Source organism: Nycticebus coucang, chromosome 19, assembly GCF_027406575.1.
Source record: "Nycticebus coucang isolate mNycCou1 chromosome 19, mNycCou1.pri, whole genome shotgun sequence".
NCBI classification, from domain to species: Eukaryota; Metazoa; Chordata; class Mammalia; order Primates; family Lorisidae; genus Nycticebus; species Nycticebus coucang.
In genome coordinates this window covers 1,054,860-1,069,410 of record NC_069798.1, presented here as the reverse complement: position 1 = coordinate 1,069,410, position 14,551 = coordinate 1,054,860, and the positions used below count along the sequence as shown (strand labels likewise).

The 14,551-nt window shown below is 45.3% G+C and overlaps 1 protein-coding gene and 1 non-coding gene across 3 annotated transcripts in view; one reads left to right on the top strand and one right to left on the bottom strand.

Moving 5' to 3' along the window:
• CEP192 (centrosomal protein 192) overlaps positions 1-14,551 on the bottom strand; it is a 151,132-nt gene that overhangs the window by 60,444 nt on the left and 76,137 nt on the right. For both annotated transcript variants that reach the window (XM_053571227.1, XM_053571228.1), the window contains exons 19-22: positions 10,243-10,411; positions 6,309-7,212; positions 5,310-5,458; positions 3,362-3,592 (exon numbers count right to left, since the gene is read on the bottom strand). In XM_053571227.1, coding sequence (XP_053427202.1) covers positions 3,362-3,592; positions 5,310-5,458; positions 6,309-7,212; positions 10,243-10,411 — 1,453 coding nt within the window. The remainder of the gene's footprint in view (positions 1-3,361; positions 3,593-5,309; positions 5,459-6,308; positions 7,213-10,242; positions 10,412-14,551) is intronic.
• On the top strand, positions 13,369-13,476 carry LOC128572174 (U6 spliceosomal RNA). The gene has a single exon (XR_008376085.1). It is a non-coding gene; the product is annotated as a U6 spliceosomal RNA (small nuclear RNA).

Below are 14,551 nucleotides of genomic sequence, written 5' to 3'. Positions count from 1 at the left end.
TGACCAGACTGACAAATAAACAAATTAAAAGTTGCTCAACATCACTAGGAATCCTAGCATGAAAATTAGAACATGTTATTTTACCCCAAGAAATAAGCAACAATTTGAAATAGCAAACAATTGAAAAATCTAAACAGTAACAAATATTGGCAATTATAGGAACTCTCATACAATTCTTCTGGGAATATAAATTAATTTGCCAACATCTTGATAAAAATAAAAGCATATACTTTACAATCCTTTATCACAATGGTTCTCAACCTTCCTCATACGGCGGCCCTTTAATACAGTTCCTGTATTGCGACCCACAGGTTGAGAATCGCTGCATCTAACAGTTTTTATGGGTGTGGCCTTTGTATAAATTCCTCAACCATCTCTCATAGGGAATGCTGTTTCCTGGTCAAATCCCCCTGGTCTCCCAGGGCCCAATTCCTCCAGCCCCACCCCTCCAAGAAGGAGACCTGAGCAACTGGGACTATAGGTAAGTGCCAACAAACCTGGCTAATTTTTTTTTACTTTTTGTAGAGATAGGGTCTGGCTCTTGCTCATGCTGGTCTTAAATTCCTGGCCTCAAGCAATCCTCCCACCTTGTCCTCCCAAAGTGCTAGGATTACAGGCATGAGCCCCTGGGCCTGGCAAATTCCCTAGAAAATAAAGAAGTTGTTGACCTAAGTTACGGACCATTACCCTCAAGAATGTATACTGTAGGCAAACCCTGAATGATCCTCAGCCTCCCCAGGGCGGCTGTCCTGACTCTCACTCCCCATGCCCAGCCTCTATACTGGGAGCCACATTACAGCTTTGTTGAATAAAACAACAAATCAACTCTAGCAGGGCTTTAGTAACACTGTTAAGATGGTTAAGTAAATGTGTTAAATTCAGGCTCGAGTGCCCGTGGCACAGTGGTTACAGTGCCAGCCACATACACCAAGGGTGGCAGGTTCGAACTGGGCCCAGGCCACCTAAACAACAATGACAACTGCAACAAAAAATAGCCAGACATTGTGGTGAGCACCTGTAGTCCCAGCTACTTGGGAAGCTGAGGCAGGAAAATCACTTGAGCCCAAAAGTTTGAGGTTGCTGCGAGCTATGACGCCACAGCACTCTACCCAGGGCAATGTAGTGAGACTGTCTCAAAAAAAAAAAAAAAAAAGTTAAATTCAACTCAAACAATTAGACATCACCTAATTTTAAATTACAGTTGTCTGTTGTTCACTGGTGTTCCAGTCGACAATGGACTGCATGTACAACAGTGGTCCTGTGGGATTATGAAGGGGGGACACCTGGCGATGTCACAGCCCTTGATGTTTGCTTTTTTTTTTTTTTTTGTTAAGAGACACAGTCTCACTTTGTCGCCCTCAGTAGGGCAATTCTCTTACCTCAGCCTCCCGAGTAGCTGGGACTACAGGCACCCACAACGCCCCCGCTATTTTTTTTGTTGCAGTTTGGCCGGGGCTGGGTTTGAACCTGCCACCATCGGTATATGGGGCCAGCACCCTACTCACTGAGCCACGGGTGCCACCCTCTTTTTTTTTTTTTTTTTTTTTTTTTTAATAAATTCAGTGCAGACAAAGTGTAGAGTGCTCATAAAGCCTACAGCAGTGCACACTAATTTCCAGGACCTTCACACTCACTCACTTACTTACTTACCCAGAGAAGCTTCAAGTCCTGTGAGCTCTTTTCATGGTAAATGCCCTATATGGGCAACGTTTTTTTTATATCAAATTTTTATTGTACGTTTCTATGTTGAGATATATTTAGATGCACAGACACTTAGCATCGTGTCACAACTGCCTGCATCTCCAGCACAGCCCCATGCTGTCAAGTCCGCAGCCTGGGAGGAACAGGCTGCCCCACGGTCCAGGCGTACAGCGGGCTATACCTTCTAGGTTTGTGCGATTGCACATCATGATCTTCGCCCCGTGACAAAAATCACCTAACGACGCCTTTCTTAGAACCCACCCACATCATTACACATCATTAGGTGACACGTGGCTGTATCATCACTAGCTCTTCTGTTTCTCGTTTTGTACCCTGCCTTATTCCTTAACCTTGTTCAATAGTTCTGATTTCACTACCAATTACAGGAGACACTTCTTATAAAGCAGCAGTTGTTAACTAACGCTATGATTTGTAACCATTTGGGAAGATTTAAGAATCACTGATGTGTAGCCATGGCCTCAACCATTCTGGAGTAGATGACGTGAGTGGAATTCAGACACTGAGGTGCGTTTAAAAGTCCCTGTTGGCCAGGTGTGGTGGCTCATGCCTGTAATCCCAGCATTCTGGGAGGGCCAATGTGGGTGGACTATTTAAGCTCAGGAGTTTGAGACCAACCTGAGCAAAAGTGAGAACCTGTCTCTACTAAAAATAGGAAAATTAGCTGGGTGCTATGGCGGGCACCTGTAGACCCAGATACTCGGGAGGCTGAGGCAAGAGGATTGCTTGAGCCCAAGAGTTTGATGTTGCTGTGAGCTATGACGCTATGGCACTCTACCCAGGGCACACAGTGAGACTCTGCCTAAAAAAAAAAAATTCACACCTGTAATCCTAACACTCTGGGAGGCTGAGGCGGGTGAATTCCCTGAGCTCGTGGGTTCAAGACCAGCCTAACCAAAAGCAAGATCCTGTGTCTAAAAATAGTCAGGCATTGTCGCAAGCGCCTCTAGTCCCAGCTTCTTGGGAGGCTGAGGCGGGCGCCTATAGTCCTAGCTACATGGGAGGCTGAAGCAAGAGAATCACTTGAGCCCAAGAGTTTAAGGTTGCTGTGAAATATGAAGCCAGGGCACTCTACCCGGAGCGACAAAGCAAGACTGCCTCCAAAAACAAATTAAATAAATAAATAAATATCCCTCCACTTGTTCCAGTGTGCAGCCAGGGTCTACAGCCATCATCCTAAATGAGGATATAACCTAGGGACTATTTATTATCCCAATTAAGTTACACGTAATTTCTTTCACTTGCAGTAAATCGGTGACTAAAGAAGAAAAACTTTCCCAGTAGCAAAGAATATTCAGGTATAGAAAAGAGAAAATATGAACCACTGTCATGTTCCTTTATAGAAAAAGGAGAAGAATATGAACCAGTGGCACCTTCCTAAATGTATATCAAATCACAAATCAGTTGGGAAACAGGGTTTAATGTTATATTGTACTTTATGAATGTCTCAGCAAGTACATTTGTGTTGCCATAAAAAATAGAAACAAGTTTAAAATTTGAAGAAGATACTAAGAACCAACGTTCAGCTTGAAATGAATCCTGCGCATACTTGTCCACAAATTGATTTTTCCCACACATTACTTCTGAGGTTAAACAGCCTTCGTTAAAACACCAGGTGTGACAAAGACTCATTCCCCGTTACCTCGATGACGGGGCTCTCGGCAATGGCGCTGAAGATCACTGTGCTGGCCAGAGCTTCGGCCTGCGCTATGGTCTCAGCGTCTGTAGAACACAGCCAAGAAGCAACACGGAGTGTGCATCTGAAAATCCCAGGATTGGACGGTATAAAAAGTACTTTTATCTCTTCTGTGGCATGAGGTCTTACGATGACCTTATTCTTAAAAACTAAACAACGATACGTTGAAAGATCCACCTTTAAAAAAGAGCCACATGGTTTGTCATAAATGGCATCATCTTGAAAATCAAGTAGAATCACCCAGATTAAGATTCCTTTCCCCAGTCACTCTAACGACTAGATTTAGACATTTATTATCTCTTCAAAAATATCCAAATCTTATAACTCATTGTTTCTGAAGTACAATTTGCTCAAGGTGCTTCATAAGCTGAATTTTTCTAACTGCATGAAGACTGTGTCTCCCCATTTTTTTTTAAACCGAGCACTTTTATTTACACCCTCACTTTTCTAACAAAGGCTAGTGACAACAGGAGCCCTCCACAGTCCTGCAGACCCCCTGGGTGTGGCTCCTGCAGCTTCATGTGCTGTGGGGTGCAGGGAGGTGGGCTAATTGCTAAGGCCCTTAACGGGCCACCACATCTGCAGTTACGACACCGCCTACCTCTCCATCCTTGCTGTAAATGGGGATATTCTTTTCTACTCACCACTCCCATAACCAACACTTCCATTCACAGACTCCACAAATCCCTACAAATCTCTGAATTTGACTTCCACCCTCAACCCTTTCTTTCATCCAGTCACATGCTGTTCACCCAACCTGAGAACCTGAAGTTGAAAGAAAAAGGCCAGGAAAGGGAAGCAGTGGGATAGAGGCAATCTGATTTTAATAGGTAAATAGAGTTCTAAGAGGTAAGAGAGAAGAATAAACCATCCACCAATGGGGCCTGTAAGCAGCAGTTGCAAAACAAGAACATTTCCCAGCAGCAGTGGGGTCCACATTCCCCTTCCTCCCTCACAGATGCTCAAACGGTCATCATAATCTGGAAGGAGATCTACAGAACCAAAGCAGCCGGACAGACTGTGTGGGAGACCATCACTGTTAAGAGTTAATGTTCCAGGTATTTCAAAAGATTATGTAAAAAAAATCAGATAACTAGTCAGAAAGGCTCGGCGCCTATAGCTCAGTGGCTAGAGCGCCAACCACACACACCGAAGCTGGCGGCTTTGAACCCGGCCAGCGCCTGCCAAACAACAATGACAACTACAACAAAAAAATAGCCGAGGGTGGCGCCTGTGGCTCAAGGAGTAGGGCACTGGTCCCATATGCCAGAGGTGGCGGGTTCAAACCCAACCCCGGCCAAAAACCAAAAAAAAAAAGATCATTAATTAAAGTATTTAAAAAAAAAAAAAAATAGCCGAGAGTTGTGGCAGGCGCCTGCAGTCCCAGCTACTTGGGAGTCTGAGGCAAGAGAATTGCTTAAGCCCAAGAGTTTGAGATTGCTGTGAGTTGTGACGCCACAGACTCTACCAAGGGCAACATAGTGAGACTCTGTCTCTAAAATAAAAAAAAATTAATCAGAAAGACACCCCTTACTTAGACCCCAAGAGTAACTTCTTTCTTTAACAAATGACGATGACCTATATTCAATTAGATTTAACAAAACCAACAAATAGAGACCAGGAATTGAGAGCTTTCAGTGATTTAAATAATTGTGCTAAAAATAAATTTACATGATTTTATAAGTAAATAACAAAATATAATAACCAATAAAAAGCAGTCACATTTCACTTATACTATAAACACTATAGCACAGTGGGGACCCCCCCAAAAGATACCATTCCAATGACCGTGTACGAGGTCAAGGGGTTGGGGGACAGAAGGGGAAGAGGAGAAACCCAGCACTCAGCCACGATGCAATCATCAGACCAAACAAGAGAACCGCATAAAGCTCACCTTCTCACCATTGACGCTGACCCCCAGGAGCCCGATGCTGACCTGTAGCCAGCGGTTGGTTGGGTTGAGCACGCTGAGGTGGGTCTGCGCAGCAAGGCCCACGCAGCAGGCGTGCGGGAGGGTCAGCTCCTCGGGCACTTTCACCGCCCCTGGGGAAGGACACGCCAGTCACACGCCAGCCAGAGCACAGGCCTGGGTAAAAGCACTTTTGACTAGATGGCAATTATTACATGTACTCCAGTATAAACCTCCTCAGATGCAGCAGTCCCTGGCACCGTATGGGCCTAGCAGAGACCTGCCAACAATGTTTTCCTGCTTTAATCCAGCCCAGGAAAAAAAAATTAAAATTTATCAAACTCACAATTACAACTATCAATTTTTTGATGTTAGTAATTGTTTTCTTTTTTTCCTCACAAGTCATAACCTGATAGAAAATCTGGAAAGAAACTGGCCTTCCAGATATGCACACCTGTTCTGATTTTTAATGCCACACTGATCTCCCCACGTTCAGTTACTCCAAGGGCAGAGGAAACGGCATCCACGGCCCAGACTGTGTCTGACGAAGGGCGGCATTGACCTGTGCTGAGCAGAGCAACTATCAGCAGGGGGAGGTGGCCCACAGAAAGCCCAAGAAGGGCCTCTCGCTGCCACACCAGTCACCCAACAGGATGGAAAATGACTAGTTCTGGGACTCGACTCTAAGCTGGGCATTCCCTAGATGAAAGAGTAACAGAAACCAGCTGCAGAGCAAAAGAGAGATATGAAGGCAAAGGCCTGGAGGACCTTCCACCTGCTGAAACTCCCTTTCAGGGAGCCTTGCACACACGTGCATTACAGTGCTCTCAACTGAGGACAAAGAACCAAACTTACAGGAAATCAAGGCCAACTAGTATCTCCTTTGCTTGTAAACAAACTACCTTTAAGGCATCATTTGAGAAAACTCACCTTCTAAAAATGAGTCTAACAGTGACAGCCACAGAGAAGCAGCATCTTACTTACCAAATCCTGACGTCACTCCTGAATCCCAAGGAGCAAGTTCAATGCCTGCACCGAGAGGCCGCCCCGGGAAAGCTGTGACGGCATGCAGCAGGCTCTGACTGAGGGCGCTAGCGTGAGGGTGGCAGAGGGAAGAGGCCCCCATCAGTCCAGAGCCGACATCTGGCCCCAGACAAGGGCCCACGGCCATAGGGGTTTGCACATGCTCTCCTGGGACAGCTGGGTATGGGTAGCCTCCCGAGAGCCCACAGACACCACTGCCAATGTGGCACGGAGGCCAGGGGACACTTCCCGCTGAGGGGGCTGCCCCCACACACTGCTGGGCAAAGGTGGCTGTGCTAAGGGAGTGCAGGGTCAAGGGTGCAGGCACCGTGGCAGGCACGGGCTGTGCCTCCAGACCTGTGCTGCTGGGTGCAGGCGGGCACAGATGCCCAGCGATGATCGGGCGAGAAGCGTGGCCACTGGCCTCATTGCTGAGAGCTGGCACATCTTTGTAAGTTCCCCTTTCTTCTTTGCCCATAGACTCCTGGCGTGTTACTGGGAGACGTGGGGCTGACCCTGCCTGCCAGCTCGGCCCTGACATGGTCAGGAGGCCCAGCCTGACCGGGTCCCAGTCGCCAGGGTGTGGGGCCAAATCCCCCTCATTGGCTTCCAATGGAGCTCCACTTTTGGAGACAGGAAATTCAAAGGATCTGAAGGTGGGTTTTACATCTGCAGGTCTGCCACACAGAGAGGCATCTTCGACTGCTTTTTTTGTATAGGAGTTGTTCTGGATAACAGATGATAATACCCCCTGGCCTTTGTTCTGAAATGGAACTTTTTCTCTTAACTTTTCCACGGCCTGTTCTTCTGATGGAGCTGGACTGGCTTGAATAATTGTAGTGCTCAATTCACTGGTGGTATCATTCTGCATGTGACAAACAAATTTCAAAAATAACTCACAGATAATTTAACAAATTCGAGCCATGTTGGTATAAACTCAAGTAATAAAGAGATCTACATGAATGATCCCCCTAAAGAAAGATTTACTTTACACAGAGAGTAGTTTTGTAGCATTTTTACAGATGCATGTTAGAAAATTTGCATTCATTGCTTTTAAAAAGAATTATAACATGAACAAAATAAATAGGTATATACCAATTACATCTGAAAAATGCACACAGATAAAGACCAGAACCACATGACATTTTTGCAAATTTAAGGGATTTACTTCTGTAAACTTTAAAGTTAAAAACAGAAATATATTAGTACCAAAGGAAAAAACCTTTAAAATAAAATCTAAATAAATTAGTACCAATGGGGGGCGAGTAAGCTTCCAAGTGACAGTGACACGAGCTTAGGCGTCAACAGGAAGCCTGCTCGCGGGTCCCCCTGCCTGTGGTCTGTCTGCACAGTGCCACGACCTGGAGAGGTGAGGTGCTGACTGCACTGTGCCTGCTCCCATCTCTAAACTCTCGTGCTTCCAACTTCTTCAGTACAAAGTAACAGTTCCAGGAAATCTCATATACTCATTTCTTTACACATAATACACAACCTGAGGGTGACATCTTGAGCTCTGCAGGATGATCCAGATATAAATTATATATAACACACCTCTGACCCTCATTCATTTGGTCGCTTTCAAAATTTCTCCTGAACCAAAGCTTTAGAAACGAAGACACTGATAAAGAGTAGATTTGCCAGTGATTAATAACAACAAATGATGTGTGTGACTTACTAGGGGTGACTTACAAGGGGACGTGTGCTGTTCTCATACACTCCTCCTCCTTACGCAGGAAGAAACAAGTGTAGGGAAGTTCAGTAACAACCTGTCAAGGAGCAGGCAGAGAAAGTGTCTAACTCCCTAACTCAGCTCTTAATTACTTGGCTAAGAATATCCAGACTTAATATCTCATGGCATCAAAAAGATGGCTTCCCTGAGACGGCACCCGTAGCTTAGTGGGTAGGGCACCGGCACATACACCAAAGCTGGCAGGTTCAAATCCAGCCTGGGTCAGCTAAGCAACAATGACAACTGCAACAAAAAAGTAGCTGGGGCTCAGGGCCTGTAGCTCAAGCGGCTAGGGCACCAGCCACATATGTCAGAGCTGGTGGGTTCAAATCCAGCCCAGGTCCACCAAACAACTACAAGCAAAAAATAGCCAGGGCATTGTGGTGGGCACCTGTAGTCCCAGCTACTTGGGAGGCCGAGGCAAGAGAACTGCTTAAGCCCAAGGGTTGGAGGTTGCTGTGAGCTGTGACGCCATAGCACTCTACCAAAGGCGACAGCTTGAGACAAAAAAAAAAAGCCAGGCGTTGTGGCAGGCGCCTGCAATCCCAGCTTCTTGGGAGGCTAAGGCAAGAGAATTGCTTGAGCCCAGGAGTTTGAGGTTGCTGTGAGCTGTGTCACCATGGCATTCTACCAAGGGCAACATAGTGAGACTCTGTCTCCAAAAAAAAAAAAAAAAAAAAAAGATGGCGTCCCTGAGATGGGCCTGCTGTCTGTGCAGAGCTCGTGGGTACTGGTGTCTCCGGGGCACATGTTCAGTGGCCTGAGGGGGGGAGTACATCTCTACAGCACACCCAACAATGGTCATATTTTGTGCATTAGAAAACGAACACCACCACTTTCAAAAAATGCACATACAGAAGACAAAAGACCGCTTTTCTTGCGCAAATCTCCCCGATCTCCTCTCCTATCCCCACAGCTCCTACCTCAACCCCAGGCCCATCCTGTCTCTGGCCTAGACGACTACAGTGGCCTCACATCAAGTGTCCCTGATTCTGATCTTGCTCCAACCTGTTCCCTACACTGATCAATGGCATAAGCTTTTTCTTTGCTTTTTATTTTATTTTTTTTTTCAATTCTAAATCTCCATTCTGATGAAGCGACTTTTGAAACATCAGAGCAGCCTGGGTGCGGTGGCTCACACCCATAATCCCAATATTCTGGGAGGCCGAGGCAGGTGGATTGCTTGAGCTCACCTGAGCAAGAGCAAGACCCTATCTCTAAAAATAGCTGGGCGTTGTTGTGAGCACCTATAGTCCCAGCTGCTTGGGAGGCTGAGGCAAAGGGATCGCTTGAACCTAAGAGTTTGAGGGTACAGTGAGCTATGACGTCAGGGCACTCTACCGAGGGTGATGAAATGAAACTCATCTCAAAACAAACAAACAAAAAACCCACAGCAGATCATGTCAGTGACCCACTTAAAGCCTTCAAACTCTTAAATTTTACCTCCAGCACTTGTTATGGTTTGGTCCCCTGTCTTTTGTTGCCTCATCTCTGTTTCCCGTGGGTGTGATGAGCTGCAGCCATCGGCCCCCCTGCAGCGCCCTCCTCACAAGCCACACCTCCCAGCCACTCTGCTTCTTCCCAGCCTCAGTACATTCTCCCTACCAAAAACTTCAGCTGACCATCCCAGTCAGACTTTCAGTCACTCCTGTGTCCCCACAGCACATGTGTATTGTATTGTAGTGAGCACTCTTAGTGTGCCCCCAACAGACAGAAGGCATTGTGAGGGCCGGTACTAAGCCTTCTGGAGTCTACCCAACAAGAGTAGCTGTTTGTTTGTTTATTTTTTGAGACAGAGTCTCACTTTGTCACCCTTGGTAGAGTGCGGTGGCATCATAGCTCACAGTAACCTCAAACTCTTGGGCTCACGTGATCTTCTTGCCTCAGCCTCCTGAGTAGCTGGGGCTACAGGTGTCCGCCACAACACCAGGCTATTTTTAGAGACAGGGTTTCACTCTTGCTCAGGCTGGTCTTGAATTCTTGAGCTCAGGCAATCCTCCTGCCTCAGCCTCCCACAGTGCTAGGATTACAGGCGTGAGTACTCGCACTCTGGCCATGAGTACATGCATTTTAAAAGTAAAATAGCAACGAATTTAGTCTGACTCAAACATCTATAACACTTGAGAGCCAGAAGCCTTACTAAAAATAATCAGAGTGCCTGCCCACCTTGCAGTCCTCCGGGCCGTAATCTGTGGCTGAGGTGGGGTAGGTGCTCTCCTGCTCAGATACGTACATCAGCCTGCTCACACCAGCACACGAGCTCTCCACCTGAGACAACCCACTCCCTTGGTGAGGCTTCTGAGGAGCTGCTGAACCAGAGGACTCGACAGCACACCTGGAAGAGAGAACACCCAAGGGTGGGAAGGGCATTTGGCACAAGTCTGTGTAGCTACTGCAGGACACGCCCCTGTGCTTCCCATCACTTAAATCAGCAAAGACCCACTCATACTGGCCTACCGTCTTGCAAATAACTCAACCATGGATTGTTCATACTTTTAATTATCTGAAATTGTAAATTATATTTCTCTTGAATGAAGTAACTGGTGAGTTATGATAATAAACACCATATGGTGTTATACACAGCAGTGCCAACTGTCCCCTCCATAAGAAATCACCAGTACCTCACAGAGCAATGGACAGAAAAGCACTAAAAAATTCTTGCTCAGAAAGAGCAAAGATGAAAAAAGAATCATGTGGATGAATGCAAAGAAATGGTAACAGCCCTGGCTCACTGATGGGAATGCAGCAGCCCCACCTCCAGCTGAGTAATTCAGTAGTGCATAGCTGCTTAAAGCCCTGGGCCTCAGCTATCCTACATCTAGGGATTTTATCCTGAGGGGAAAAAATTGACAACTACTTCACAAAAAGGGTATGTCATCACATTGCTATCAATGATAAAATAGGAAATATTGTGTTGCAGAGGAGGGATTAGATTATGGAAATTCTGACCTAGAAACATAATGCGGCCAGTTAAGAGAAAATCATAATTATGTTAAGACATTATAGAGGACAGTTTTTATTAAATGCCTTCATATGTATTTTCTAAAATGTGAAAACCAGGCTTGGCACTTGTGGCTCAAGCAGCTAAGGAGCCAGCCACATATACCTGAGCTGGCGGGTTCAAATCCAGCCCAGGCCACCAAACAACAATGATGGCTGCAACGAGAACAAAAAAAATAGCTGGGCGTTGTGGCGGGGGCCTGTAGTCCCAGCTACTTGGGAGGCGGACGCAGGAGAATCACTTGAGCCCAGGAGGTGGAGGTTGCTGTGAGCTGTGATTTCATAGCACTCTACCCAGGGCAGCAGTTGAGGCTCTGTCTCAAAAAAAAAAAAAAAAATGTGAAAACCAAACCAAACAAAATAAAATTGTTAAGTACACAAAGGGAAAAGACATGTAAAAAACACTGTCAGGAACCTAAACGAGTTTCCTTTGTTCTTAAATAAAATTTCTCTTTGTCACACTGGAAAAAAAAAAAAAAAAAAAAAGAAATGCAAAACATGTGTATAAACAAAATCTAAAAGAAATGAAGGAAGAGGCAGACCACAGGACAGCTGAGTGACTCTGGCTGCAGGGCAGATACATAAATCCACACTGAGATAGAACAGCTCCTGACTCTCCCCAAACAGTCTTGGGCTGGGCTCTTCTCGTGACACTACACTGTAATTATGAAGGTGCAACCACAGGGGAACTGGGCCAAGCACACACAGAACCTCTCTAAGCTATCTTACAACTTCCTGCGAGTCTGTAATTATTTCAAAATAAAAACTTTTTAAAAATTAGAAAACAAATATAAAAGTCAAATAAAATAGACTCCACATATGTAAATTACTACAGTTCTTGAGGGTGGGGGAAATACAGCAAGAAGAATTTTCAGAAATGATTGAAGAAATTCTTTCCAGCTGGGTGTGGTGGGCTCATATCTATAATCCAAGCATTCTGGGAGGCTGAGGCAGGAACATCTCTTGAGATCAGGAGTTCAAGACCAGCCAAAAAGAACAAGTGAAACCCTATCTCTACTAGAAAAATTAGTCGGGTATTGTGGTAGGCACCTGTAGTCCCAGCCAATCAGGAGGCTGAGGCAAGAGAACCACTTGAACCTAGGAGTTTGAGGTTGCTGTGAGCTATGATAGTACAGCACTCTAGCCTGGGTAACAGAGTGAGACTCTGTCTGAAAAAGAGAAAGGAAAAGGAAAGAACTTCTTTCCTTAAATAAAAGAATGCCTGAATCTCTATATTGGAAGGGTATACACTGTGTGACAAGGCGAAGTAACAATAAAGAGTTAACACAGATATGGCCTAATAAAATTACTTGAAAAAATAAAGAATCCTCAGCAAAACCTTGCAAAACTATCAAGTCAATTCAAGGCAGAAAGAATCAGGCCCACCCTCACGTCCCACAGACACAGCCAACCAGGAGAATGAGCCAAAGATTTTAAGCACGCTGTGACAAGGCAGAGCCAGATGACCTCCAAGTTTGGTTGGGCTGGATGAATGTCTAATAAACTAGTAAACAAGAAACGTCTGTGTGGACAAAACAGCGCTTCCAATGAGGCATCTATGAGGAGGTGTCGGTGAGGAGCTGCTGAGACACAGGGCTCTTCGCCAATGTCTGAATCCACGTTTCATGTAGATGTGAAAAAAATACACACACCCTTGGGAAATAACTAACGGTTATCTCTGAAAGCCAATGTTGTAAAACAAATCTAAATTATATTTAAAATTTTTATTGAGAATACAATTGATCTTATTGTAAATCAGGAATTTTATTTTTATAAAGTGTTTAAGAATAGCCATAAGAGATCTTAAATTTGTCCATTGGGGATTTAAATTTAAATGAATTTTAAAATCAAGAAATTCCCTCAAAAGTAAACATTAGTCTTTTCTTTAAATTTCCATTAGTTCTTTGGTTCAGGACTGAAACCATTAAACTCTCCCTACCCCAGCCTGGATCCAAACTGAGTAATAGAGAATTTCTTAACTAATGTGTGGGCTACTTTTTCTTTTTCAAAGCCCAGTTACTCAAGATTTTTGTTTGTTTTGTTGGATGTGAAATTTTTTGGCAAGAATTGAAGAGTAGGAGGCACGGTGAAATGGTGGAGAAGAACTCAAGTTTCATTTTATCAAAGAAGCCCAAGCCCTGCCCCCCAAGCGTGTGCAATGCATTTCAAACACATTGCCTGAAAATGGAAACAAATGACTTTACTAGAACACAAGCAAAATATAAATATTTGTGTATGTGTAAATGTTGCCTGCTAACTTCCTTTACGTTGACTTGCTTTAAATAATACACAGGATGCTCGCTACTGCAATACATACACTAAAATTAGAAAATATAGAAACAATTAGTATGGCCCCTGTCCAAGGATGACACACAAATTTGTGAAGCGTTCCATATTTTTTAAAAAAAATTTTTTTAAAAGACAAAATAAATAAATAATACACAGGAATTCACGGTGTCTCTCAGAGATGGGAAATGAATGGTAAGCTGCTCAGCCATGATTAGACCTCCCATTGCTACCCTCATGCTTCTGTTATGAAATCAACTAACTGCTTTGTGAGTGTATCGGACTGTTAGACTGTCACGCACGTCCACAGCACAGACGGAGCAGGGAAAAGGAGCGCTTACATGACAGAGGGCTTCTCCAGCCCACTCCTGCCTGACGTCAGCCCCCCCAGAGGGGAACACTGGGCTGAGGGGCCATGAGGTGTAGCCTGGCTGAACAGAGGAACCACCTGAGGACTGACTGTCTGATGGAGCCCATGTCCTGGAAACAGAGCTCCTTGCAAGCCTTTCCAGTCCACTTCAGGCCTTCACCTTCTCTGACACCTCCTCACCAAGATCTGAAGAATACACAGACCCCGACAGAACAAGAAGCCTCTTCCTGTCACATCCTTGCCTCCCATTCAGCGCCTGCACCCGTGATACGCTTAGCGCCAGCCCTGTGCCCGTGTTCCTCCAGGGGCGGGACCCTGCCAGCAGCTCCTCTCTTCCACTCGCTGTGCTATCTCATGGCAAACTCACACTGAGCGCCCGCAGGCTTCTTCAGGCTCCCTGGCTGTGATCATGCCCCACTGGCACCTGTGACCGGCATCTACTGGGGACCACCCTAATCCTTCACACAGAAGACAAGCGTCCGTATGAGGACCTGGCTACAGATGGCCTCAAACTGTCAGGTGAAGCTTCTGAGGACTGCCCATGTGAGGTGCATGGTGTCCTCACTCAGTCCTGCCACAAAGCATATCCTCGCTGCTTCAGACCCAACCACCAAAACAGGAAGACCTCGAAATCAAGGGGACATCCCCCCAAACCATGTCCTACTGCAAATACTTCCCTTAGCACCCTCTTCTCCAGCATGCTTTCTGGCAAATGTATAGTTTTTCTGGCTTTTTTTTTTTTTTTGCCTGTGACAAGTTTTTTTTTTCCCTTTTTGAGACAGAGTCTCATTATGTCACCCTTGGTAGAGTGCTGTGGTG